The sequence below is a fragment of the Bufo bufo genome, chromosome 3, assembly GCF_905171765.1.
Source record: "Bufo bufo chromosome 3, aBufBuf1.1, whole genome shotgun sequence".
In the NCBI taxonomy this organism is placed as follows: domain Eukaryota; kingdom Metazoa; phylum Chordata; class Amphibia; order Anura; family Bufonidae; genus Bufo; species Bufo bufo.
Window position 1 is genome coordinate 372,731,030 of NC_053391.1, and position 27,410 is coordinate 372,758,439.

At 45.0% G+C, this 27,410-nt stretch overlaps 1 protein-coding gene across 2 annotated transcripts in view; it reads left to right on the forward strand.

Moving 5' to 3' along the window:
• Positions 1-4,252: 4,252 nt before the first annotated feature.
• The window catches only part of YPEL2 (yippee like 2), a 91,670-nt gene continuing 68,512 nt past the window's right edge, over positions 4,253-27,410 (forward strand). Inside the window, exons 1-2 of one of the 2 annotated variants that reach the window (XM_040424659.1) lie at positions 4,253-4,371; positions 19,714-20,003. In XM_040424659.1, coding sequence (XP_040280593.1) covers positions 19,887-20,003 — 117 coding nt within the window. In that variant the 5' untranslated portion in view covers positions 4,253-4,371; positions 19,714-19,886. Of the gene's footprint in view, positions 4,372-4,614; positions 7,040-19,713; positions 20,004-27,410 lie in introns of those variants that run through there. The other variant, XM_040424658.1, reaches the window with a different exon arrangement.

A 27,410-nucleotide genomic window follows, 5' to 3' on the forward strand; every position in this document is an offset into this window, starting at 1 on the left:
TCATTTACTTACAGTCCCTGGCTGTCAGTAATGTGACCTTGCACGCAGCCTGCTTCTGCGTCCTCCGTCCTTCAACAGATAGACGGACCATGCCTAGCAACCCTATTTTAAGCACAGGTAAAAGTAGGCAGTACAGGGAACAAAAATGTGGAATTAAGGGGTAATTGAATACACAGTGAAAAGTTGAAATAGGGCCACCAAGGTGATATTAATCACCTCAATCCAATACTCCAAAAAAAAATATATATATATATATACATACGACAGTTATCCTTTAAAAAGTTGGTTTTTGAAAATTTCTGAGAAATTTTAAGATTTACTTCTAAACTTCTAAGCTTTGTAAAGTCCCCAAAAGTAAAATGTTGTTCCCAAAATGATCCTAACATGAAGTAGACATATGGGGAATGTAAAGTAATAACTATTTTTGTAGGTATTACTATGTATTATAGAAGTAGAGAAATTGAAACTTGGAAATTTGCTAATTTCTCAAAATTTGTGGCAAATTTGGTATTTTTTTATAAATAAAAATGTTTTTTTTTTTTTACTCCATTTTACCAGTGTCATGAAGTACAATATATGACGAAAAAACAATCTCAGAATGGCCTGGATAAGTCAAAGCGTTTTAAAGATATCCCCACTTAAAGTGACACTGGTCAGATTTGCAAAAATTGGCCAAGTCCTTAAGGTGAAATAAGGCTGTGTCCTTAAGGAGTTAAGCATTTTATATGTACTTTAACCATTGATGTTATAATTGTTTATGAACTGGTTTTATTTATTATGAATGTAGTAGGGAAATATTATTCATTTAGGATATATACCTTCTGAATGGTTTCCGGTGTCGTAGGTACATGAGAAAGGTGCCTGCCAAGTGGGTTCCAAAATGTTTTTCAGCAGATCAACAGCGCGCCCAGGTGCAAGTTTCCTTAGCAATTCTGCTGAGTTTTCAGCAGGATGCTGATGCTTTCCTGTCTCAACTGGTGATGATGGATGCCACATGATTTTTTATGTATGAGTCAAAAGAGCAGTCAAAACAATGGAGACAGTGGTTCCCCATGTTCAGAGATGTTCAAAATGCAGAAGTCGTCATCTAAGGTTATGGCACCTGTCTTCTGGGATAAACTTCTGAATAAATTAACAGAGGTATTGAAATAAAAAAGGAGCAGGGTTGACCCAAGGCGTCGTTTTCTTACACAATGCTGCCTCGTCCTACATAGCAGCCATCACTCAGAACAAACTGGCTGACCTGGGCTTCAAGGTTCTGGATCATCCTCCTTAGGCCTCTTTCACACGGGCGTTGCGGGAAAATGTGCGGGTGCGTTACGGGAACACCCGCGATTTTTCCGCACGAGTGCAAAACATTGTAATGCGTTTTGCACTCGCGTGAGAAAAATCGCGCGTGTTTGGTACCCAAACCCGAACTTCTTCACAGAAGTTCGGGCTTGGGAACTGTGTTCTGTAAATAGTATTATTTTCCCTTATAACATGGTTATAAGGGAAAATAATAGCATTCTGAATACAAAATGCATAGTAAACTAGCGCTGGAGGGGTTAAAAAAAAAATAATTAACTCACCTTAGTCCACTTGATCGCGTAGCCCAGCATCTCCTTCTGTCTTCATCTGATCTCTGTGCAGCATTAGGACCTGTGGTGACATCACTCCGGTCATCACATGATCCATCACCATGGTAAAAGATCATGTGATTACCGGAATGACGTCACCAAAGGTCCTGTTGCTGCACAGAGATCAGATGAAGACAGAAGGAGATGCCGGGCTACGTGAACAAGTGGACTAAGGTGAGTTAAAAAAAAATTAAATTTTTTTTTTCCCCCTCCAGCGATGTTTTTCTATGCATTCTGTATTCAGAATGCTATTATTTTCCCTTATAACCATGTTATAAGGGAAAATAATAATCATCGGGTCCCCATCCCGATCGTCTCCTAGCAACCGTGCGTGAAAATCGCACCGCATCCGCACTTGCTTGCGGATGCTTGCGATTTTCACGCAACCCCATTTCTATGGGGCCTGCGTTACGTGAAAAACACACAAAGAGGAGCATGCTGCGATTTTCACGCAACGCTCATGTGAACAGCCCCATAGAAATGAATGGGTCGGTATTCAGTGCGGTTGCAATGCGTTCACCTCCCGCATCGCATCCGCGTGGAATACTCGCTCGTGTGAAAGGGGCCTCATTCGCCTGATCTGGCACCCTCGGACTATCATCTGCTGTCTAATTTGAAAAAACACCTCAAGGGAACCAAATTTACCTCCATTTCTGGTGCATTTGCAGCTGCTAATGCCTGGTTTGCTGCCCACCCCAAGGAACTCTATCTAGAGGGGGTTGAAGAAGTTGCAACACATCAGTTAGAAGTGTATTGATATCCGAGGGGACTATGTACTGTAGAAGTACTGTAGAATAACTGTGAAAAATTAGTTCTATCTCAACTTTTTGTGTCAAAGCCAAGGACTTATCTGCACCCCTTTATATTATCAGTAGTGTGAATAAGAACTTTTATCCTGCCAGACACTGCTTCTTAAGTGCACTGGAGGCGGAGCTTCATTGTGAAGTGCCCTCTGTATTAAGCTGCTTCACAACACCTGTGCTCTGAGTATCAGATAGAGTGGTCTCCTGGTTGGATGCTACAGCTATCACTCAGGGCAGAGGGCAGGGACTATGAGGCAGCTCAATCCAAAGAGCACTTCACAATGAAACCACAATTAAAGGGATTGTCCACCTTTGGAGGAATTTCGGTTTTACCTACTCCCTGCTGCCTGTTTCCGGCTCTTTCAGTCCTATGCAGCCGCACTGGTTTGAAAGGGCCCACATATAGTGCTTCAGCCAATGAGTATCTGCCGAGGTGACGTGTTATCCATGCGTCACATCAAAAGATCACTTGACACATAGGAGACCCATCCTCACTGCAGCCAGTCATTGGCTGCAGTGCTGCACGTGATCCTTGTCAATCTAAGTAGGATTCCCTCCACAGGTCCAGCAATGTAGAGAAGTCTGGCCAAAAGACCTCCAAAGGTGGACAACCCCTTTAAGGAGCAGCACAGGGGCGTAGCTATAGGGGGTGCAGAGGTTGCAGTCGCTACCGGACCCAGGAGCTTGAGGGGGCCCAAAGACCCTTGTGCCGCAGAAGACACCAGTATTATAGAAAGTACATGCTGGTCAAGTTACATTGAGGGAACGGGTTAGGTCAAGAATTTGGAATGGGGGGTGCCATTTCAATTTTTGCCTCAGGCAGCACAAAGGCTATGTGCTTCCCTGCCCCTGGCCACAAAGCACTGAGGGAAGGGAGCCCAAGTGGAACTCTTGCACCAGGGCTCATAAGCCTTTAGCTACACCCCTGGAGCAGCATAAAACTTCATAGTCACACCACTCCTGATAACAGCTCCACAAGAGGTATATTTATACTGCTCTCCAAAGCCCCTACCTAGTGCTGTCAACAGTTTAGCATGGTCAAAGCTGCTGACAGATTCCCTTTGAGCCCTCCTTACTCTAGACACAAATGACAGTTTTATATGCCAGTGAGCATGGTTTCCAGGTCAGGCTGGGCGCTGCAGAGAGCTGAATTATTTGTGAAGATTCAAAAAAAAAAAATATATATATATATATATATATATATATATATATATATATATATATATATATATTATTAAATGGCAAAGAGCACAAAGTATTACCGTATTTTCATTCTCCCATAATGTTTCAGTCAGCAAGCAACACCTAGCAGAGCCTGTAACTACACAAACCACCAGCAGAGGGAGCGCTTACAGTCCACCTGCTAGAGCTCCTGTTCTGGTGCTCTCCACGGGAGCCTGGTAGACATGTGCTTTACACAGCAACAAACAGAAGCTGCCTGCAGTATACACGTCTGGGCGGGAGGCAACAGTCCCATTGCTTCTTCTCAGTAACTGCACGGAGCCCCAAGAATGACAGGCGTATCCTAACCACAGCAGTCAGGGAAGCGTCCCTGACAGAGGTGGTACTGCTGACAGACACCATTAACCCTGCAATAACTGGGGAGCATAGCAGCAGTACTATGACTGCCGAGCAGTCACCACACAGAAGGTGCATGTTGTTTGCATACGGTAATACCATAACAGCGCCTTAGCCCCGCCCCGCGACCCACCTCTGCCTTCTTATTGGCTCTTTAAGTAAAGGGGCTGCGCGGAGCCTCAGCCAATCAGCGCAGTGTTGCTAGCCGCTCGCCGCTACGTATAGGTGGATTCAGGTGTCACTTGTGGGTGAGCTGGTTTGGTTGTTCTTGCGTATAAACTGCATAGAGCTCAAATGCAGATCTGGCTGGAAAGTGGCTACAGCTGCGTGACCATTTCCACTCGGGACTGTGTACCGTCTGGCAGGGCGCTGTAAGTGGCGGAGGTTGTGTGCTTGTTGGTGAGCAGTGGTGACAGGCTGCACGCAGATCACGGGGGAGTGGGACTTGTCCGCCAGCAAAACATGCGCAAGAAGAAGAGTTTTACTGGAGACTGTGGCCTCTGCGGAGGAAATGCCGCTCTGTCCTGTGGCTGCTCCGTTGTGTGCTCTTGGCTTCTAGTTGTCTGATGCATGCTGAGCTGCGTTTTTCCTCCATGCGGTTTATGCTGAGCTAGCGGTAGTTTATTGTTGCGACATTTTCTGAAGGTGCACAGACTCCCCTGCGGTATTGACGCCTGAGGGGAAGTCACTAGGTGCTGTCAGGGCCTGCTGGAGGGGCAGAGCCCATGTGGCTGCCTTATTTACTAACACTCAGGGATGGGGGAGGGTTCGCCCTGCCCTGCTCCCAAGGCCTGAGACGCTGGGGTGACAGGGGCTGTCACTGTCACCGATGTGGAGGAGTCGCCCCTAGCAACCAGTTATCTGGTTGCTATGGCAGCGCCACTGCTTGTTGTCATTAGTTTTAGTAAATATCTAGATCAGGGATCAGCAGCAACCTTCTGCAGAGAAACTACATCTCCCAGCATGCACACTGGCTCAGCTGTTCGTGTAACTCCCACACAAGTGAAAGGAGGATTCTGGGAGTTGTAGTTTCAGAACAGCTGGAGGTTCCTGATTCCTGATCTAGATGGTGAATCTGAGCAGTTAGGTAAGATGTACTGCCGATCATGCTGTCCAGAAGTGTCATACAGGTCTTGTCCAGAAGGAAGTGATTCTTATGATCTGGGTGTCTCGGTCATGGTAACGTAATTATAGGGACCACAAGACGTGTTTCCAAAGTGTTGACATTTTAAAAGGATTTACTTTTGGGGGGTAAAGCAAAGCCTTGATGTTATAGATCTTGATATTTACTTTCTAAACCTGCTCTCGTCAAAAATTGGCCAATTCACTTTGCTGGATAGAAGGAAGTTATTAAATAACTTGTCATTAGTAATCTGACTGCTTCTGGCTTGATGATTAGTGAGGGTAGTCTTCTTCTGGCTGGTGTGGTGATTAGTGAGGGTAGTCTTCTTGTGGCTGGTGTGGTGATTAGTGAGGGTAGTCTTCTTGTGGCTGGTGTGGTGATTAGTGAGGGTAGTCTTCTTCTGGCTGGTGTGGTGATTAGTGAGGGTAGTCTTCTTGTGGCTGGTGTGGTGATTAGTGAGGGTAGTCTTCTTCTGGCTGGTGTGGTGATTAGTGAGGGTAGTCTTCTTCTGGCTGGTGTGGTGATTAGTGAGGGTAGTCTTCTTCTGGCTGGTGTGGTGATTAGTGAGGGTAGTCTTCTTCTGGCTGGTGTGGTGATTAGTGAGGGTAGTCTTCTTCTGGCTGGTGTGGTGATTAGTGAGGGTAGTCTTCTTGTGGCTGGTGTGGTGATTAGTGAGGGTAGTCTTCTTGTGGCTGGTGTGGTGATTAGTGAGGGTAGTCTTCTTGTGGCTGGTGTGGTGATTAGTGAGGGTAGTCTTCTTGTGGCTGGTGTGGTGATTAGTGAGGGTAGTCTTCTTGTGGCTGGTGTGGTGATTAGTGAGGGTAGTCTTCCTGTGGCTGGTGTGGTGATTAGTGAGGGTAGTCTTCTTGTGGCTGGTGTGGTGATTAGTGAGGGTAGTCTTCTTGTGGCTGGTGTGGTGATTAGTGAGGGTAGTCTTCTTGTGGCTGGTGTGGTGATTAGTGAGGGTAGTCTTCTTGTGGCTGGTGTGGTGATTAGTGAGGGTAGTCTTCTTGTGGCTGGTGTGGTGATTAGTGAGGGTAGTCTTCTTGTGGCTGGTGTGGTGATTAGTGAGGGTAGTCTTCTTGTGGCTGGTGTGGTGATTAGTGAGGGTAGTCTTCTTGTGGCTGGTGTGGTGATTAGTGAGGGTAGTCTTCTTGTGGCTGGTGTGGTGATTAGTGAGGGTAGTCTTCTTGTGGCTGGTGTGGTGATTAGTGAGGGTAGTCTTCTTGTGGCTGGTGTGGTGATTAGTGAGGGTAGTCTTCTTGTGGCTGGTGTGGTGATTAGTGAGGGTAGTCTTCTTGTGGCTGGTGTGGTGATTAGTGAGGGTAGTCTTCTTCTGGCTGGTGTGGTGATTAGTGAGGGTAGTCTTCTTCTGGCTGGTTCTGGATCGGTAACTAGTGAGGGTAGTCTTCTTCTGGCTGGTTCTGGATCGGTGACTAGTGAGGGTAATACAGGAGTAGTACTGCACATAAAGAGTTCAGATCACTACTTTTTATTTTTCTACAGCCCTTGTTCCTCTGCCATCAGCGCTGAAGTACACCGTCCGGGCTGCTGTGCTGTCATAATGGAGAGGACTGATATGCGCAGCAGTCCTGATAATGTATTTCTGCACCGCTTTCAGTGCTGACAGTGGAGGAACAAAGGGAAGTAGGAAAAAAGTGATCTGGGTTTGTTATCTGCAATACTTCTCATGTATTACTGCTGATAGTAGTCCAAGATCCAGAATAGGACATGTCCCACGGATGTGTGCATGACCACATAGAAATGAATGGGATAGTGTGTTATCTGCAAAAATGCACCAGCACAGGTTGCCTGTTGGGCTACCCTGTTTCTATCCGTCTGCTCCACAATCAGTTCTATGTGTCATGCCCATGACAACTTCAATGCTGGTTTTGCCTTGATGACAAGATTACAAGGTCAATGTTTTTTTTTTTGTTGTTTTGTTTTTGGGCATAAACAAGTAGCAACATTTTACAGCTTTCTGTGTTTTCCAGACACTTTGTGGGTGGGGCTTAGCAGGCAGGGAGGGGCCACAATGTCCCGACGACGTCCTAGAAAACGAGCGTAAATGATAACTGCTCAAGCTCCTGGCTGAAGTAGGTTTCAGTTTCTGGCGTATGGACAGGAGATGTGACCGATTTTATGGAGAGGTGTGTACGCCTCTTAAATTAGCTGGATTTTTCCATCAGCGAGCTTGTCGCTAAGACTGGCGCGCGAAACGCTGATCTTTAGTAAATGACCTGTAATGTCAATAGTTTGCAGTGAGGTAGGTAACAATGGACGGCATGGAAATGTCACATTAGATTCTTGACTCGTGTCGATGAGCACATGTAGGAAGAAGAAACCTGGTGTCGCCTGATGGATGTGGATCCCACACTTTTGCGTAGATCTGCATGACCACAGATTAGTGTAGCTCTGCCGGCATCGGAGCAAATGAAAATGAATTGGGTTGCGTTGCAACAGTTGGAAGAAATACAAGCCTGCTGCTGTATGCCCATTTGCTTTCCTTCGTTTCAGCGCGGGCAGCGCGATCTTTGGCGGTGTGACGTGTCAGTGTGCAGACCCTGCCTTGATTCTAGTAATCACTTTGTGGCGTGGTGATATATCAGATCTTCTCGTAAAAGTCAAACAGTGCAGCTCTTCTGTAAATCTATTTAGCCCTGGCTCCTAAGACTATCAACAGCTGTCTCACCTGGCTTCCGCATACACATACATGTTCGGTTTGGCCGAGCATGTATGTTTACTGTATGGGGGAAGGGGTCCTGTAATTATGACCGCTTCTAGACAAAGATATGGATGGTGGCAGTTGAAGGTTGGACCTGAGCATGTGTGTCCACCTCAGCAAGGAGGACAGCGAGGTGGAAATAATAGCAGGTGGTGCTATACAGATAGATTTTATTGAATAATTCAGTGGCTATACTAAATTGTTAATGACTTGCAGTATTCAGATCCAGGTGCTGGTTTGAAAGATGTAAAATGGTTCTCATGGGACAACCACTTTAATATACCGCATTGTAATCTGCTCTAATCTTGTATACCGTACTTCTCAAAACTGTGTTAAAGGGGTTATCCTGGATAACATAATGACTTGGGGTCCATTCACACGTCCGTAGAATGGGTCCGCAAATTGCGGAACGGGTGCAGACCCATTCATTCTCTGTGGGGCAGGAATGGATGATGACCGCACACAGCTATCCGCATTTCCGGAGCGCGCCCCCGATCTTCCGGTCCACGGTTCCGGAAAGAAATAGAACATGTCCTATTCTTGTCCGCCATTGCGGACAAGAATAGGCAGTTCGATGGGGGTGCCGGCCAGATGTATTGCGGATACATGTATTGCAATACACTACGGACGTGTGAATGGACTATATCCTTAGTATAGGTCCTCATTATCACATGAGCAGTGGTCCAAGTCCTGGCATTAACTGTTCTGCTGTTTCAGGGAGCTGCTGTACTCATCAGAGCTCTGGTGAGCGATGCAGCTTTCCAAGGACAGTGCCATACATCATATAGTGGCAGTGCTTGGTATTGCAGCTCAGCCCCACTGATTTGAATGGGGCTGAGCTGCAACTAGGCCATATGACTGATGTACAGTGATGTCATTGGCCTAGGAAGAGGCTGCAGTGCTCAAGGACTTTACTAACAGCTGATCAGTGGGGGTCACACCCCTGCAGATCTGATACTGATGACCTATCCTGAGGATGTCATAAATATCTTTTCCAGGATAACCCCTTTAAGTACTTGCATGCATATGGTGTATTCAGATAAGGGCTTGTTCACACGACCGTTGCCTCTCTGGTTGCCGTATTGCGGCCCGCATACGGCGGATCCGCAATACACGGGGCACCCGCCATGTGCATTCTGCATCACGGATGCGGACCCATTCACTTGAATGGGTCTGAAAATCCGGAGATGCGGAACGGAACCCTACAGAAGCATTACGGAGTGCTTCCGTGAGTTCCGTTCTGTGCCTCTGCACCGCAAAAGGATAGAACTTGCTCTATCTTTTTGCGGAACAGACGGATTGTGGACCCCGTTCAAGTAAATGGGGTCGCGATCTGCATGCGGCAGCCCCACGTCCAGTGCCCGTGCATTGCGGACCCCAATTTGCTGTCCACAGCACGGATGGGCAACGGTCGTGTTAACAAGCCCCCTCTATGACAAACAAAAAGTTTTTGAAAGCTAAGTTTTACTGACTTTCCCCATAAAACTATATATCCATCTGCTCAGCTCCTCCTGCTCTATAACATGCTGCCTGCAGATTGCACTGTATATTCAACATGACAGGTTCCCTTTAAGGTCATTGTGTGCTCTGGCTAATAGATAAAGGCCTCATATGGTACTCGGGTCATGTGTGTTTTTGTTTTTCTGCACACATCCATACGGCAGCTCTATTATTTCACGCATACACCACGGAAAATATTGTGGCCTCTGGTCTGTCCCAGTCTTGGTTTTTGAGATCCGGGTAACATAAAACACATGTAACCATAAGCAGACACAAACAGAAGGCAGATGACGTCTTCAAGAGCAGAAATAGTAGACATTTTTCATGCATAGTTGGCGTCATTTGACACGGAATCCTAATACTCAGCTGAAAGAACATAACAAAGGTGTACAAGGCCAAATGTAAGTCGCTAGTTAAAGTCTTTGTTTACTAGCTAAAGGTCAGGGATATAGATAGTCATGGCCGTAAATGTTGGCACACAAAATTAAGTATTTCTCACAGAAAAGTATTGCAGTAACACATGTTTTGCTAATACACATGTTTATTCCCTTTGTGTTTGGAACAAAACCAAAAAAAGAGAGGAAAAAAAGCAAATTGGACATAATGTCACACCAAGCTACAAAAATGGGCTGGACAAAATTATTGGCACCCTTAACTTAAAGGGGTTATGCACTTTGTTTAAACTGATGATCTATCCTCTGGATAGATCATCAGCTTCTGATCGGCAGGGGTCTGACACCCGGGACCCCCGCCGATCAGCTGTTTGAGAAGGCAGCGGCGCTCCAGCAGCGCCACAGCCTTCTCATTGTTTACCACTGGCCGAGTGACGTCACGACTTGTATCAACTGGCCTGGGCGCAGCTAAGGGCTCTTTCATACTTGCGTTGTTCTTTTCCGGCATAGAGTTCCGTCGTCGGGGCTCTATGCCGGAAAAATCCTGATCAGGATTATCCCAATGCATTCTGAAAGGAGAGAAATCCATTCAGGATGTCTTCAGTTCAGGATCGGAGCGTTTTTTGGCCGGAGAAAATACCGCAGCATGCTGCGCTTTTTGCTCCGGCCCAAAATCCTGAACACTTGCCGCAAGGCCGGATCTGGAATTAATGCCCATTGAAAGGCATTAATCCGGATCCGGCCTTAACCTAAACGTCATTTCGGCGCATTACCGGATCCGACGTTCAGCTTTTTCTGAATGGTTACCATGGCTGCCAGGACGCTAAAGTCCTGTCTGCCATGGTAAAGTGTAGTGGGGAGCAGCACACCCACCGTCCGCGCGGCCACCTGGGCGCCCCAGTGCAACGTTAGGGCGCCCCACGCGCATGGACCACGCGATCGCATGGATCACGCGATCCATGCGCATGGGGCGCCCCGGGAGCCGCACGGGTGGCAAGCACACTGCTCCCCCGCTCCCCACCACTACAATGGCAACCAGGACTTTAATAGTGTCCTGGCTGCCATAGTAACACTGAACGCATTTTGAAGACTGATCAGTCTTCAAATGCTTTCAGTTCACTTGCGGTGTTACAGATCCGGCGGGCACCTCCGGCAACGGAAGTGCACGCCGGATCCCAACAACGCAAGTGTGAAAGAGCCCTAAGCTCCATTCAAGTGAACAGAGCTTAGCCCTGCCCAGGCCAGTTGATACAAGTCGTGATGTCAGTGGGCCGGCGGTAAACAGTGAGAAGGCCACGGCGCTGCAGGAGCGCCGCTGCCTTCTCAAACAGTTGATCGGCGGGGGTCCCGGGTGTCCAGGAGATAGATAATCAGTTTAAACAAAGTGCAGAACCCCTTTAATATTTGGTTGCACACCCTTTGAAAAAAATAACTGAAATCAGTCGCTTCCTATAACAATCAATAAGCTTCTGACACCTCTCACCCAGAATTTTGGACCACTCTTCCTTTGCAAACTGCTCCAGGTCTCTCTTATTGGAAGGGCCCCTTTTCCCAACAGCAATTTTAAGATCTCTCCACAGGTGTTCAATGGAATTTAGATCTAAACTCATTGCTGGCCACTTCAGAACTCTCCAGCGCTTTGTTGCCATCCATTTCTGGGTGCTTTTTGACGTATGTTTGGGGTCATTGTCCTGCTGGAAAACCCAAGATCTCGGACGCAAACCCAGCTTTGACACTGGGCTCTACAGTGCGAACCAAAATCCATTGGTAATCCTCAGATTTCATGATGCCTTGCACACATTCAAGGCACCCAGTACCAGAGGCAGCAAAACAACCTGCACCATGTTTCACTGTAGGTACTGTGTTCTTTTCTTTGTAGGCCTCATTCCGTTTTCTGTAAACAGTAGAATGATGTGCTTCACCAAAAAGCTCTATCTTGGTCTCGTCTGTCCACAAGACGTTTTCCCAGAAGGATTTTGGCTTACTCAAGTTCATTTTTGCAAAATGTAGTCTTGCTTTTTTATGTCTCTGTGTCAGCAGTGGGGTCCTCCTGGGTCTCCTGGCATAGCGTTCATTTCATTTAAATGTCGACGGATAGTTCATGCTGACACTGATGCTTCCTGAGCCTGCAGGATAGCTTGAATATCTTTGGAACTTGTTTGGGGCTGCTTATCCACCATCCGGACTATCCTGTGACACCTTTCTTAAATTTTTCTCTTCCATCCATGCCCAGGGAGATTTGCTACAGTGCCATGGGTTGCAAACTTCTTGATAATGTTGCGCACTGTGGACAAAGGCAAATCTAGATCTCTGGAGGTGGACAAAGGCAAATCTAGATCTCTGGAGATGGACTTGTAACCTTGAGATTGTTGATATTTTTTCCACAATTTTGGTTCTCAAGTCCTCAGACAGTTCTCTTCTCCTCTTTCTGTTGTCCATGCTTAGTGTGGCGCACACACACACAATGCAAAGACTAAGTGAACTTCTCTCCTTTTTATCTACTTTCATGTGTGATTTTTGTATTGCCCACACCTGTAACTTGCCCCAGGTGAGTTTAAAGGAGCATCACATGCTTGAAACAATCTTATTTATCCACAATCTTGAAAGGGTGCCAATAGTTTTGTCCAGCCCATTTTTGGAGTTTGGTGTGACATTATGTCCAATTTGCTTTTTTTTCCTCCCTTTTTTTGGTTTTGTTCCAATACACACAAAGAGAATAAACATGTGTATAGCAAAACATGTGTTACTGCAATACTTTTCTGTAAGAAATATTTTATTTTCTTGAAAAATTTCAGGGGTGCCAACATTTATGGCCATGACTGTATATTTCAATGGACGCTTTGCATTGCCAGCTAATATCATAGTCTGTCTTTTCTGTGTATGTACCTTAATGTAATCAATGTACAGTGGGTAGTAAAATGGAAAAGTGCAGGCCTCATAAACGTGGGTCCGATTTCTCTTCAAGTAAGACTGGGAATATCTCAAATCAATGCAATTGATACGAAAGAGCTGTTTATTGACTTGCATAGACTGGAACTAGGGCCCTACATTATTAGTCTGCTACTTACTGTCATTGATTCTTCATGTCTTGTTGTGGTCTTAAAGGAATACTTCTGGCAAAATAGTACAGGACCTAAGGGAACTAGTGTACAACAGAAGCACTTAAGGAGCACCAAAGAGACTCTCTGTCTTTTGCTGCCCTCCTGAGGTACTATGTAATAATTTATCAGTTTCGCCTCAAGCATCCTTTTAACCCCTTAAAGAGGACCTTTCACCGATCCTGACATTGTGAACTAAGTATCATGACATATACAGCGGCGCCCAGGGATCTCACTGCACTTACTATTATCCCTGGGCGCCGCTCTGTTCTCCCGTTATGTCCTCCGGTATGTTCGGGGACTTGGTTATAGTAGGCGGAGTCTGCCCTTGTTCTGCTGGGCGTCTCCTTCTCCTAGGCTGTAGCGCTGGCCAATCGCAGCACAGAGCTCACAGCCTGGGAGTTTTTTTCTTCCAGGCTGTGAGCTCTGCGATGCGATTGGCCAGCGCTACAGCCTAGGAGAAGGAGACGCCCAGCAGAACAAGGGCAGACTCCGCCTACTATAACCAAGTGACCGAAGATACCGGAGGGCATAGCAGGAGAACGGAGCGGCGCCCAGGGATAATAGTAAGTGCAGTGAGATCCCTGGGCGCCGCTGTATATGTCATGATACTTAGTTCACAATGTCAGGATCGGTGAAAGGTCCTCTTTAACACAAATTCCGTATGTATATGTCATTTGAATTAAAGGGGGTTATCCCATGACTAATGTAAAAAATTTAAATCGCATCATATAGTACACGACAGTCTCTTTCTAACAAAGCTAGAATCAGCCCTGCACCTCACATAGATCCAGAGATCTCCCCATTCATTGCTCTGCTAGATTGATATCAAGCTGACAGCTCAAGGGGAGGGTCTTTTCTGCTGCAGCTCAGGGGGCGTGTCCATGCTCTCCCTATCACAGCTCAGGAGGCAGTTGAAGGATAAAACTGAGCATGTGCGGCCTTCTCAGTGAGCAGGGCAAAGAAATAAGAAAAAAAACTGGTGGTGCTATACAGATAGATTTCATTGAATAACTCAATGGCTATGCTAAATGTTTAATTACAATCAATTATAAACTAAATCGGATCCAGGCGCTGGTTTGAAAACTGTAGAATATTTTCATGGGACAACCCCTTTAGTGGATTTACAAGCAGGTAGATGGAGGGAAGGGGCTCCCTCCAATCAGAGCCCCCTGCAGCAAAATTGCAGAGCTAAGATTGGTTACTATGACAGCCTGTGGCCTTGTGAAGGCTCCCAGGCCTGTCAAAGGAAGCTGCCTGCTAAACCATGTCTATATTAATAGTGATTTTTATTTTGGCAGCCCAAAAAAAATTATTGGGCTCTTGAAGTTTCAGACCCCTTAGGCTACTTTCACACTTGCGGCAGTGTGATCCGGCGGGCAGTTCCGTCGTCGGAACTGCCCGCCGGATCCGCCGCTGACTGAAAGCATTTGTGAGACTGATCCGGATGCGGATCCGTCTCACAAATGCATTGCAAGGACGGATCCGTCTCTCCGCTTGTCATGTGGACAGACGGATCCGTCTTGTATCTTTTTTCACATTTTTACCGGTCTGCGCATGCGCAGGCCGGAAGGACAGATCCGGCATTCAGGCATGTCTTCAGTTTTTTCCGCCGGAGATAAAACCGTAGCATGCTTCGGTTTTATCTTTTGCCTGATCAGTCAAAACGAATGAACTGAAGACATCCTGATGCAAACTGAACGGATTACTCTCCATTCAGAATACATGGGGATATGCCTGATCAGTTCTTTTCCGGTATAGAGCCCCTAGGACGGAACTCAGTGCCGGAAAAGAAAAATGCTAGTGTGAAAGTACCCTTAACTTTTTTTTTTATTATTATTATTATTATTATTATTATTATTATTATTATTATTAATAAATATTTTTTGTTGATGTTTGACTGGTAGGAAATTTTTAATCAAAATGATTAGCAACATAGATAAATTTTTATAATTCAGCTGCACTGGAGCAATAAAAAAATAACGGTTGCAAAGGGGGTCATACCCAACCCATTCATCATATCTTTGAGGCCCAAAAACTCCAATGATTTTTTTTTATTTATTTTTTTGTTCTTCTGCAGCAAAACTAAACATTCAGCTAATATGATTTACAGCAGCAGTCATGTGAGAGGGGAAGTGGGTTCCTTGTTGAATACTATGTACACACAGAGTTGCAATAGCTTGTGGAATGTAATGTGTCTTCCTGTGTGTTATATGTACTCGCACGCTCCTGTCTCACCCTCCTGGCCTCTGTTGTATTAGATTTAGTCCTAGAAAGATAAGGCGCTCTAACAGCTGCTATCAGCAACTCCTTAAGGGCAATGAATAAATAAGCATATACATTAATAGCATAAAGATACGAGATACGTTTTCCAACCATTTCATTAAACATCCCACTGAGCATTGACTAAATTAAATGCAACATCACTTTCTTCCATGTGGATGAAAACGGGAGTAGAGATCTTGTACTAAACAGAGTAGATAATGGCTGATATGTCGTCTGTGGCTTTGCGCAAAGCTTGGCAACGAGAACTTGAGGCTCCCATACACATTAGTCTTTTGTCTGCCGGCCCTGCCATTTTTGGCGGGAGCGGCTGACCATTTATTTATTTTTTTCCAACAAAATGTTTATTAAATTTTCCATATGTTACAAAGCAATCAGAGTACAGATTATTTAAACCATCACTTACATTATATATCCCATTGCCCTCCCTCCCCCATCTCAAGTGGTCAGAATTCTAATCATATAAGAGTTATGTCTTAGTTTCTAGTCTTCTTATGTGTCTTTTTTTCTTTTTTTATTTCTCCATTATTCAGTTGTTTTTTCTTTTGTATTTTCAGCTTTCCATGTTGAATCCCTAAAAGGATACCTCAATTTACCCATTTCTGTCTCAGATAGGAAGTCGCTAATAAACCGTCTCCATTTCTTGAAAAAAGTTATTGCTTGTGTTTTTTCTTTCTTTTTTTTTCTCCACCTCTATTATTTCCAGGAACATGCAGTGTTTCATTTGATCTATTACCTCCGTCATATTAGGGCAATCTGGGTCTAGCCATTTACCGAGTAGGCGTCTCTTGGCAGCTAATATGAAAAGATGTGTTATTTCCGGTATGTGAACTTCCTTCTCCTATGTCTGGAAAAGTATAATTTCTGGTGCCTCTTGAACCCCATTTCCCAGTTTTTGCTTGAGTAATCCATTAATTTGAGTCCAAAAGTGCCTGGAAGCCTGGCATGTCCATAACCCATGGTATAGATCAGTGTCTTCCAACTTACACTTGGTACATGCTGTTAATTTTTGTTCTTCATTCTTGTTTTTGTATTTCCGGAAACCGTATATTGCCCTATGAATGATTCTAAATTGTGTTTCCTCCATAATTCATTAATGGTCGCCTTCCTGACCCTTGTCCACCCTGACAGGATGGAGTCTTTTAGAGTTTTGTTAGGAAAATCATTGCTCCAGCCTTTTAAATACCCTGAAATCAACTGACCTTATAATTTGTTCCCTGATTTTAGCATATAGTGCAGCTAGACTGGGTTTCCCTTGTTGGGTAGATATTAAGTTGTCAAAGTCATTTTGTTTTCTCCTCATTCGAGTATTCCCTCAGCTTTTTCTGTAAAGAGCTGATTATTTGGTAATATGCTAGAAGGGATGAGTTCCCAATACCATATTTTATTTTTGAATTCATCAAAAGTGTAGTACCTTCTCTTTTCTGAGTGCCAGAAATCGGATATATTTCTCAATCTGGTAGGATCCCATGTGGGTTTTAGTGTGGCTTGCGATTCTCCCCTCTACTATGATCATCTTTGAGGGGTTGAGGTACTTGGAGACCTGGTATGATTAACCATAGCTCTTCCATGTCGCTATAGTGTCTCTAAATAAGTTTTATTACCTGAGTGGTGAACAAGAGAGCCCCGACGCACATTTCGCGTAAGCTTCCTCATGGGGTGTGTATACACACCCCCTGAGGAAGCTTACGCGAAATGTGCGTTGGGGCTCTCTTGTTCACCACTCAAGTATCTATGCCATGGCTTCTCAGTAATTGTTCATTATATTATCCATGTACTCTATACTTTGCACTTTATATATTTATGTACTGTATTTAGTTTTATATTGTGCTGACGGCCCTGGCGGGGTCCATATACTATATGCCTACTTTGGGTCATTTACATACTATGTTTGTACTCTCGTGACCTTGCCAGCATTGATGTGCTTACTGCCTAGTGGAGTCCTGTTTTTATCCTGTGTTTTCTCTACTCACCATTGTATTGTCTCTTATTGTATTTTATTGGATTCTCCGTCTCTTTTTGAGACTATAATAAAGTTTATATTCATTGCTATTTGTGCTAGCCTCTCCCTCCTTTTGGTGTTGTACTTTGTGTGCAGGCTTAGCACGGGTTCTCACGCTCGTGAGTCATTTACTATTGGCGTCACCTTCTCTACTACCTCTAGTTTGTTTTCTGTCTTCTGATGACTGCACAACTGTATTCATATCCCCTCCAACTTTTTTTATACACAATGGAGTCTGATAAGATCTGTTGCGACAGTTTTTGAAAGATAGGACCGTTAGATTCATTTGGTCTGTAGATGTTATAAATGCTGGAATGCTCGTTCCACTTTAAAAAGTCCTTGCAGACCCAAAGCTTCCAGCAACAGTCTCGCATATGGTCTTCAGCTCGTGAAAGGGCACGAACTCTGGTATCCCCATGATCCGGAGGTTATTGCGCCGAGACCTGTTTTCTAGGTCACCCACTTTGTTTCACAACTTCCTTAACTCACTTTCCGCCTGTTGTAATTTGGAGCAAGCGTGGTTTAGATCTACTTCCATCTGGCTGGTAGTTGATTCCACCATGTCCAGTCTGTTAGTATGTTGCATCACCTCTGTTTGCAATTGTTAAAAAGCCTGGGCTACGGTGGATGTCTGGTAGGCTCTGTGCTGCTACCTCCTTGGCCAGGCGTATGTAGTCGACCTGAGCACTATCATCTGTGTCAGGGCGGGGAGAACTTTGTGGATCTGCGTTGTCCTCCATTTCTGGCGCTGGTATGCTGAGCATGTGTTTTCCTGGCTTTCCACCACCCTTTGCTTTTATTTTTGCTCCCTATGGTGGTTAAATACCTTTCCATGTATAATGGGGTTTTAAAAAAGTTGGCTTGTGGTGGGAACTGGTGTCCCCCTCTGGCGGGGATAGTAGTTATCTGGGTAGTTCAAGTGAGAGCTCTCACCATGCGCTGCCAGTCATGATGGCGTTGGAGCCGGAAGCCTGACCATCTTTAGTGTATGGGGGAGATCCCGACTTGATCTTTCTCTAGCAAATCATTTACCAGTGGATGGCTCGGTTTCCACATTCAGGATTTTAGATGCAGTATTTGAGGCCAAAGCCAGGAATGGATTCAAAAAGAGAAGACTCAGTATTTCTGTTATGTGTCCTCTGCTTATGATCCGTTCCTGACTTTTGCTTCAAAAACTGCATCTGAGAACATGAATACCCAGCTGGAAAGTAACATTAGCACATGCTAGTTACATGGGTATTCAGGTGACTTAACATATTAGATGTTCATAAATTGGCTTATCCATGCACAGCAGCAGGTTTTATAGGACCGATATTGCATGTTGTTTGTGATGGTGCTCTTGGAACTGGGGTCATTGGTTCAGTAGGTTAAAGCAGTCTTGAGTTGACAGCTGTCAGGTTGAATTAAAAGTCTGTTAAGACGCCTTTTGTATTAAGCGGCAGACTGCTATGAAATCTGGAATAGTCAGTTTGTTAAATCTCATCCTTGGGCCTCATGCACGCAACTGTGGGGCGGCAAAGCATGGGCACCGGCCATGTGCACTCTGCATCACAGTGCAGGCCCATTGACTTCAACGGATCCGATCTACAAGATGTGGAGAAAGATAGGGCATATCTTTTGTAGTGGTGAGGCATGGACCCGGAAGCCCATGGAAGGACTTCTTTCTGTTTCCGTAGGCAGCCCCACGTTTATGTGCATGAGGCCTTATAATGTTGTATATTATAGAGGTTGACTCACTGAAACAACTTATCCCCAACTTACAAGTGTCAGATTGGCTGGGGCCCTAATGGTGAGACCCACACCAATCATGAAAATGGGGGGCCTGTGCTGCCCACTTTTAATGGCGCTGCAGCATGCATAATGTCTGCTGCTCCATTTTAATAGGATACACAGTGACCCATTCTCATGGTTGGTGGGGGCCCTAGCTGTCGGACCCCCACCGATCAGACTCATATCCTGTTGTGGTGGGATAACCCCTTTAAAGGGCATCTGTCAGCAGATTTGTATCTATGAAACTGGCTGACCTGTTACATGAGCACTTGGCATCTGAAGACATGTGTTGGTTCCATGTTCATATGTGCCCACGTTGCTGAGAAAAAGGAAGTTTTAATAGATGCCAATGAGCCTCTAGGAGCATCAGGGGCGTTGTCATTACACCTAGAGATTCTGCTTTCTCTGCAACTGCTGCACCCTCTCCACTTTGACTGGGCCAGGCATTATGATGTTTTCCCTGCCTGGCTCTTTTAATCTAAGTGCAGTGGATGTGGCAGTTGCAGAGAACGCAGAGCCTCTAGGTGTAATGGCAACGCCCCCATTGCTCCTAGAAGCTCATTTGCATATATTAAAACTTCATTTTTCTCATCAATGTGGGCATATATGAACATGGGACCAACACAGATGCCTTCACCTGCCAAGCGCACATGTAACAGGTCAGCCAGTTTCATAGGTACAAATCTGCTGACAGATGTTTTGTCTTCAATGTTTGTTATAAATGTTGTACAGAATGTAACAACTAATTACCATATAGTATTATAGCTCTTCAATTGACTTCTGATTTATTTTTTTGTAAATTATTTTTTATTTTTTCCAGGTCTGTGGACATAGCAAGTAATCAGTTTTCTTCAGTGTGTGGAGCCTGCCCCCACACCCATAACCTGCCAAACCACGGCCTTTACCTGTGTCTTCCGGTGTTTCCCGTGCGATCCTTCCTGTGGGAGCGCCTCGTGGGCCACTCCAGAATTCACCCAGCGTTCAGTGGCTCCAATGGTGAAAATGACAAGGTCCAAAACGTTTCAGGCCTACCTGCCATCCTGCCACAGAACATACAGCTGCATTCATTGCAGAGCTCACCTGGCAAATCACGATGAGCTCATATCAAAGGTAAAAGGGTTTTTATACTTTATTGGTCTCCCCTGCTGATTTCTCTCAGACGTGACTCGCTAGTAGTACTAAATGGTGATTGTGTGTTCACACGTATCTAACGTATATATTCCAAGTGATTAACCACATTTTTAGCTCATCCGTGCTTTGCTGTCCCATCACTATGGTCTTTACATGGAGTCTACTGATACACCAACTTCAACTTCCTCCTTCACTCCAATAATGTGGAGAGGTTAGTTGGCTTCCTATAAGATATGTCTGAGTATGTATTCATCGTATTCTTAGGAATATTAGATTGTGAGCTCCTGTGGGACAGGGATGATGATCTAGGCACAGTGCTGCAGAATATGTCAGTGCTACATGAATAATGAAAAATAAATATAATTTCCACCACGCCTCCACAACGGCACTTCCTGGAGGGTACCCGCCTCTTCAGGGACAGGAAAACAACTCAGAACAACGTATAAAAGCCCCCCCCCCCCCCCCCCCTTACCTTCGCCAGTTGTTTTCCTGTCCCTTCAAAAGGTAGGTGGAGATCGACGGTGCGCAGAGCCTTTGGTAAGTTATCCCGTTTTTTTCGGAGGGCTCCTGCAGGGTGAAGGATCCCGGAGCTTTGTTATGCTGCTCCTCCTTCCCCCTATGGAGTTAGTCCGGCGTGTGCTGGCAGCCCCGGGCTCCCCGCTATAGAAGAGGGCCGTGTGTTGGGTATTCGGTGGCTGGGGGCATTCCCAGGCTGTGAGCGCTCCGATCCTACTTCTGGCTGCAGCGCGTTGCATTCCACCATGAAACGCAGTGCTAGAGTAACGTCACCACGCCTACCAGGACATCCTCAGGCGGCAAATTTAAAGTGGAATGTCAGCGTCCTACCGGTGAACAGCCTGCTAGAAGAAGGCTACAGTGGCGTTCTCATCCGCACCACAATTGTCTGCCCCTGGAGAAATTGAGTTAGCAAAAAAGACCACTAATGCCACCAGGCCCTCCAGCCCGGTAAGCCTCCTCCCTGAGGACATTTATATTGACAAATTCACCCTATATGTGCACAGGGTGTTATGTCTTATCTTCTGGGTGACGGCTCTCCTATAAAAAAAAAAAAGGGAGGGAGAGTCTAAGATCATCTGGAGAACCGTCACAGAAGAAAAAAATTTTAATGTGCAAAAAAACTTTATCCGCTGTCACAAAAAATCTCTGCCCAAAATGTATAAATAGAGTGGTATCCGAGAAATCTCTGTCTATTGTGGATAGTCTGAGATCCTTAATTAAGGAAGAGATTTGGGCAGCTATCGACGCGAGACTAGCAGTAGCCTCTCCTAAGCCATCCACATCCAGAATGGTTTCTTCTGTGACTGAAGAACAGGGATCCGATCTGAATGAACAAAAGGCTTCCTCAGATACGGATTCTAGTGTATGAGGGCTCCTCAGGTCGCCCTCTGTGTTCCATTGAAGAGACTGAGAGCTTACTTAAGAACATCAGGGCGACAATAAATATGGAAGAATCAAAAGAACCTTTGACCGTCCAGGATCAGATGTTCCTAGGACTAGAGGAGAAAAAGAAACGGGTCTTCCCGATTCACTCCAACATAAAAAATTTAATCTTGAACGAATGGAAGGATCCAGTATCCCTTTGCTGAGGAGGATTCCAGCTCTTGGGATAAAGCCCTAAGAGTTAGATGCCCCAGTTGCTAAAATTTCTAAAAAGTCCGCATTACCCTATGAAGACTTGGGAATCCTTAAGGATCCGATGGATAAAAAGTGTGAATCCCTGCTTAAGAAGTCTTGGGAATCTTCTATGGCTACGTTACGTCGAGGAATCTCAGCTACTTATGCTGCAAGAACTCTATCATTATGTCTGACTCAATTAGAAGAGCACATTCAGTCGGACACTCCAAGAGAGGACATTCTTGCTTCCATCCCGAACCTGAAACAAGCTTCCAACTTCCTGCCGGATGCTTCAGCAGATGTCGTGAAATTATCTGCAAAGACCGCAGCTTTATCAAATGCCTCCCTTAGGGCTATTTGGTTAAGATCATAAAATGGAGATGCGGCATAAAAAAAATAGACTTTGTGCCATCCCTTGTGAACGGGATCGTTTATTTTGGAAGACCCTGGACGATATCCTAGAAAAGGCCTCCGGTAGGCAAAGGGCTTCCCTACCGAATCGAGATTCTTCCATCAGACGTAATTTTCACCCCCAAAGACGTCCTGCATTTGATAAGAAGAATTGGGGATCCTCATGGCAATCATCGAGAAACAAGAATAGGGAATTTCCTCTTCTCAGATAAATCCTCCCGTCCAAATACCACACAATGACGCCAGAAATCCAGTCGGGGGAAGATTTAAAAAAATTCAACCAGGCCTGGGTACAAATTAAAGCATCACCTTGGGTGCTGTCTGTAATCACATCAGGATACAGGCTGGAGCTATCAAATGTTCCCCCAGACAGGTACCTGGAAAATTCAAGATAAAAAAAAAAGGAGAAACAAGAAGCTCTAGAATCACAGATTGCATTTCTACTTCAGAAAAAGGCAATACTCAAAGTTCCTCCAGAGGAAGAAAAAAGGGCTTCTATTCTCAAATCATTTTGCTAAAGAAACCAGACGAGTCATTCCGATTTTGATAATAAATCTGAAAAATTTAAACAAATTCATAAGATACAAAAAGTTCACAACGGAAAGAGTCAGGTCTACAATCAACCTAATATCCAAAGACTGGGTAATGGCAACAATAGATCTCTCCGATGCTTATTACCACGTTCCAATCCATCAACATTACCAGAAATATTTAAGAATGACAGTCTGGCTTCAGGGGAGGATCAGTCATTTCCAATTCCAGGTACTTCCCTTTGGCCTATCCTCTGCCCAAAGGGTATTTACAAAGGTTATGTCAGAAATTTCAAGCTTCCTCCATCTGTCAGAGTCCTGATTCCATACCTGGACGACTTGTTGGTCGCAGCCCCGACTACAGGATCCCTTCTCTTGCAGATAGACTGTAGTCCAGACATTTTCATATTGATGATCCATCCTAAATTTGACAGTCAGACCTGATTCCGGATTATCGGAAGATATTCCTAGGTGTACTTCTAGATTCTCATCTAATGTCCTCCTTTCTTCCGGAAAGAAAACAGAAAAACCTGATCCAAAGAGTAGCAAGGTTTCAACGTTTACGCAAGACCTCTATAAAAGAGATCATGATTATGGGTATCATGACTTCCACAATATCATCAGTGAAATGGGCCCAGGCTCACACAAGAACGCTACAGTCCTTCCTGTTACGGACCTGGGATCGAAAACAAATGTCTTTAAACAAGAAATTGGAGATTCCTTTCCATGTAAGGTGCGCTCTCTCTCCTTGTGGCTAAAAAAAAGAACCTTTCCAGAGGCGTGGAATGGCTGCAGTTGGAACAACTAGTGGTCACGACAGATGCAAGCGGCCAGGGCTGGGGAGCTCACCTGAATGGCAAGACAGGTCAGGGTCTATGGCAGAAAAGCCCTATCCAGCCATCTTCCAACATGCGAGGGCTTCAGGCAGTCTGGCAAGCGCTAAAATTTTTCGCTCCATCCCTGGTCCAGAGTCGTGTGAAGATACTTTCCGACAACTCGACCACGGTTGCTTACGTGAACAAACAGGGGGGTACAAGAAGTCGTCTCCTCTCGGCAGTGACAAAAAAGATATTTGTTTGGGCCAAAGCAAACCTAAGATCTCTGACGGTGGTCCACATAAAGGGGAAAGAAAATCATCTAGCGGACTTGCTGAGCAGAGAAAAATTGGGACAAGGGGAATGGAGCTTGAACCAGACAGTATTCGACCAGATTTCGGCAAGATAGGGAGCACGGAAATCTACTTGTTTGCTTCACGAAAAAACAAGTCAGCAGGTTTTATTCCCTCTCTTACAAAGACAGACCTCTGCAAGTGGATGCTTTAGCGCACAGGTGGCCGAAGGGTTTCCTGTACGCCTTCCCATCCTTCTCTCTAATTGCAAAAGTCCTAACAAAATCGATAGAAGTCCCAGATAATACTAATAGCTCTGTATTGGCCCAGAAGGGTGTGGTTTCTGGTTTTCAAGTCCCTGGCAGGAGAGAATTATTGGATCCTTCCCCTTCTTCCAAATCTTCTACTCCGCCGAATGACCAGAGGCGCGCGATTTTTGAATTACTGACACGGCCGGCCGGAGGAGGAGATCACGGCTGGCCCTGTCAATCAACACGGCGAGGGGGCGGATTTCTGCAGCAGCTACCAGCAAGTAGACGCCCTACTTGCTGGTAGAGCCCTCATTTACATATTATAAAAGTTCGTTTTATAAAGAATCGGCCGCATGAAAGTAAGTAAGACTATTATATTCTCCTATATCGCACTATGAGGAATCTAACTATCCAAAAAAAAAAAATTAGTTTTGCGGGGTGACAGAAACCCTTTAATGCACAGCAGGAAACCAGTTACTTCAAAAATATATCTAAGATCCTGGAAAGCCTTCCTGGCCTTTTCTATGACTTCCTGGGACCCGTTCAGGCCCCCAGACTTGGGACTAGTTCTAGATTTTCTCCAATCAGGACTTGACCATGGTCTTAAAATAAACACCTTAAAGGTACAAATGTCAGCATTAAGTGCTTTTATGGGTGAGAAACTGGCTGAAACAGATCTGATTAAAAGGTTTCTCAAGGGCGCTAGTAGATTGCACCCAAATTTCAGATCCTACGTCCCACCATGGGATTTAAATCTAGTCCTTTCTGTCCTCTCAGATTCTCCCTTTGAACCCATTCTAGATTTATCTATGAGGCTTTTGACCTTTTTAAAACAGTGTTTTTTTTTTTGTTGTTGTTGTTGTGTGTTGTTTTTTTTTTTTTTTACTAGCTATTACAACAGCTAGAAGGGTCGGGGAGCTTCAGGCTTTCTCTATTCAGCCTCCCTACCTTACAATACTGGAAGATAGAATTGTTTTAAAAAATTCTCCCGAATTTATTCCTAAAGTGGTATCAAAATTTAATTGCAGTCAAGAAATTTCTCTCCCTTCATTCTGTCCTCAGGCTACCTCTAAAGGGGTAAAGAAGTTCAGTAACCTTAACGTAAGAAGATGTCGTCTTCTTCAGTATCTGGAAATTACAAAGGACTTCAGAAGGACAAATCGGTTATTGGTCCAGTACCTGGGCACTAATCTGGGTAGAGCAGCTAGCAAGGCGTCCATAACACGTTGGATTAAGTCCTGTATATCTCTGTTACAATGGAAAAGAGATGACTCCCCTGCCTGGACTGAAGGCCCATTCTACACGAGTTATGGCTGCCTCTTGGGCAGAGAGAGCCTCTGCCTCTCTTGAGGATATTTGCAGAGCAGCGACTTGTCGAGCCCTTCTACTTTTTATACACATTATAAACTTTATGTGCTATCCAATAGAGATCTATCTTTTGGCAGAAAAGTTTTATCTGCCGTGGTCCCTCCCTGAGTGGATTCTTCTGTTATTCCTCCAGGAAGTACCGTTGTGGAGGCGTGGGGAAAAGGTGAAAATTACTCTTGCCGGTAATTGGATTTTCCCTTAGCCTCCACAACGGCACAGGGAATTCCCACCCATTTTTTTTTTTTTTCTGTGATATTTTGTGGGCTGTTGACCCTTTTTTTCATTTGTATTGTTATATTACTTAACCTTATTAAATGATGCATCTACCTTGGAGTTCTAGGTTATTAACTGGCGAAGGTAAAGGGGAGGGGGCTTTTATACGTTGGTCTCCGTTGTTTTCCTGTCCCTGAAGAGGCGGGTACCCTCCAGGAAGTGCCGTTGTGGAGGCTAAGGGAAAATACAATTACCGGTAAGAGTCATTTTCATCTTTCTCCTTTTGGCTTCTTGGGTGCTGGCTGACTTCCCTCTTGATCTGCATGAGCTTCTCGATTCATGTAGTGTACCATACCATGGACCTTTTATTTGCTGCTCTGCCATTTTTTTGTTATTGTGATGTGTGCTCTTTTTGAATTACTGGCATTCTGCAACCAGACCTTTTTTTTATGCACTTTGATATTGGCAAAAAGTCTGATCTGGCCTAAAAGGGTTCTCCTGGAAAAATGAGATTTTTCTCATGTACCAACTGCCAACCTCTCTGACTAGAATATTCCTACTTGCATCCTCCGGGATGTCTCCATGTTCCAGTCCTGCAGTGTTGACATCCAGTGCAGCATGGGGAGGGTCACAAGCTCCACTGCAGCCAGTGACTGAGAGAAGCAGGCTGCTGGCACTTGAAAAACAAACAAACGCGTTATTCCTGGAGAACCCCTTTAAAGAGGACGTGTCCTCAATTTCTTGCACATGAAATCTGTGTATATTCTTAAATTCCCCACGAGTTGTTTTAAGTATTTTATTATTATTAATAATAATAATAATAATAATAATAATAATAATATTATATCCCTCCTTCCTCAATTCTGGCGTATCTTGTAATTCACTGCGGTGAAGGGGGTGACAACCACAGCAATTCTTCAGTTAGCTTTGGGGCTGCCCAGTCATTGCAGACCTCGTCAGACCGGTCTGGCTCAGTGTAATCTTGATAGATCCATCATATTTCATGAGACCACACAGTGAAGGCATCATTACCAGGGACTTCAGACAGAAGCTTTGCCGGGAAGTAGTGGATTGCACAGTCTCCAGCGGTGATGCCCAGGGCGAAGTCTTCGATACGTGGTATTGTGAGAGATGGTAGATTTTGGGAGGTCCCGCTCAGCCAGGCTGGTCTTGCGCTGTCCGCAATGATTGGACGGTAGCAGAGCGAACATACAGACTCCACATTGGCTAACCACAGTAAATTACCATATGGTGCGAAAGAACAAAGGGGGGCATTTAAAAAAACAACACAATTTTCAGAGGGTAGGAAAGAACGTACACAGATTTCATTTGTGAAAACTGACAGATTTTTATTTTTCTCTTGTTGGCTGATGTACTATTTAGATAGTCAGATGTAGGGGTTGGCGATATGGCCTAAAATCTATATTGCAATATAATTTGAAGCATGTGCGATATATTGTGATATTATTTTCTTCTGTATGTATACAAATTAATAAACTTTGCAAGAAATTTCATCAGCCCCATGGCATTTGCCATCAGTCAGCGTCGGCCCCATGGCATTTGCCATCAGTCAGCGTCGGCCCCATGGCATTTGCCATCAGTCAGCGTCGGCCCCATGGCATTTTCCAATTGCCATTATCAGACATGTCCCCCAGAGGCAGTGCCATCAGCCCCATGGCATTTGCCATCATCTATCAGACTGACTGATGATGGAAAATGCCATGGGGCTCTGATCTGATGGCACTGGCTCACTGCTGGGGGACACATGTCTGATGATGGCAAATGCCATGGGGCGCTGATCTGATGGCACTGGCTCACTGGGGGACACATGTCTGAATAAGACATGTGTCCCCCAGTGAGCCAGTGCCAT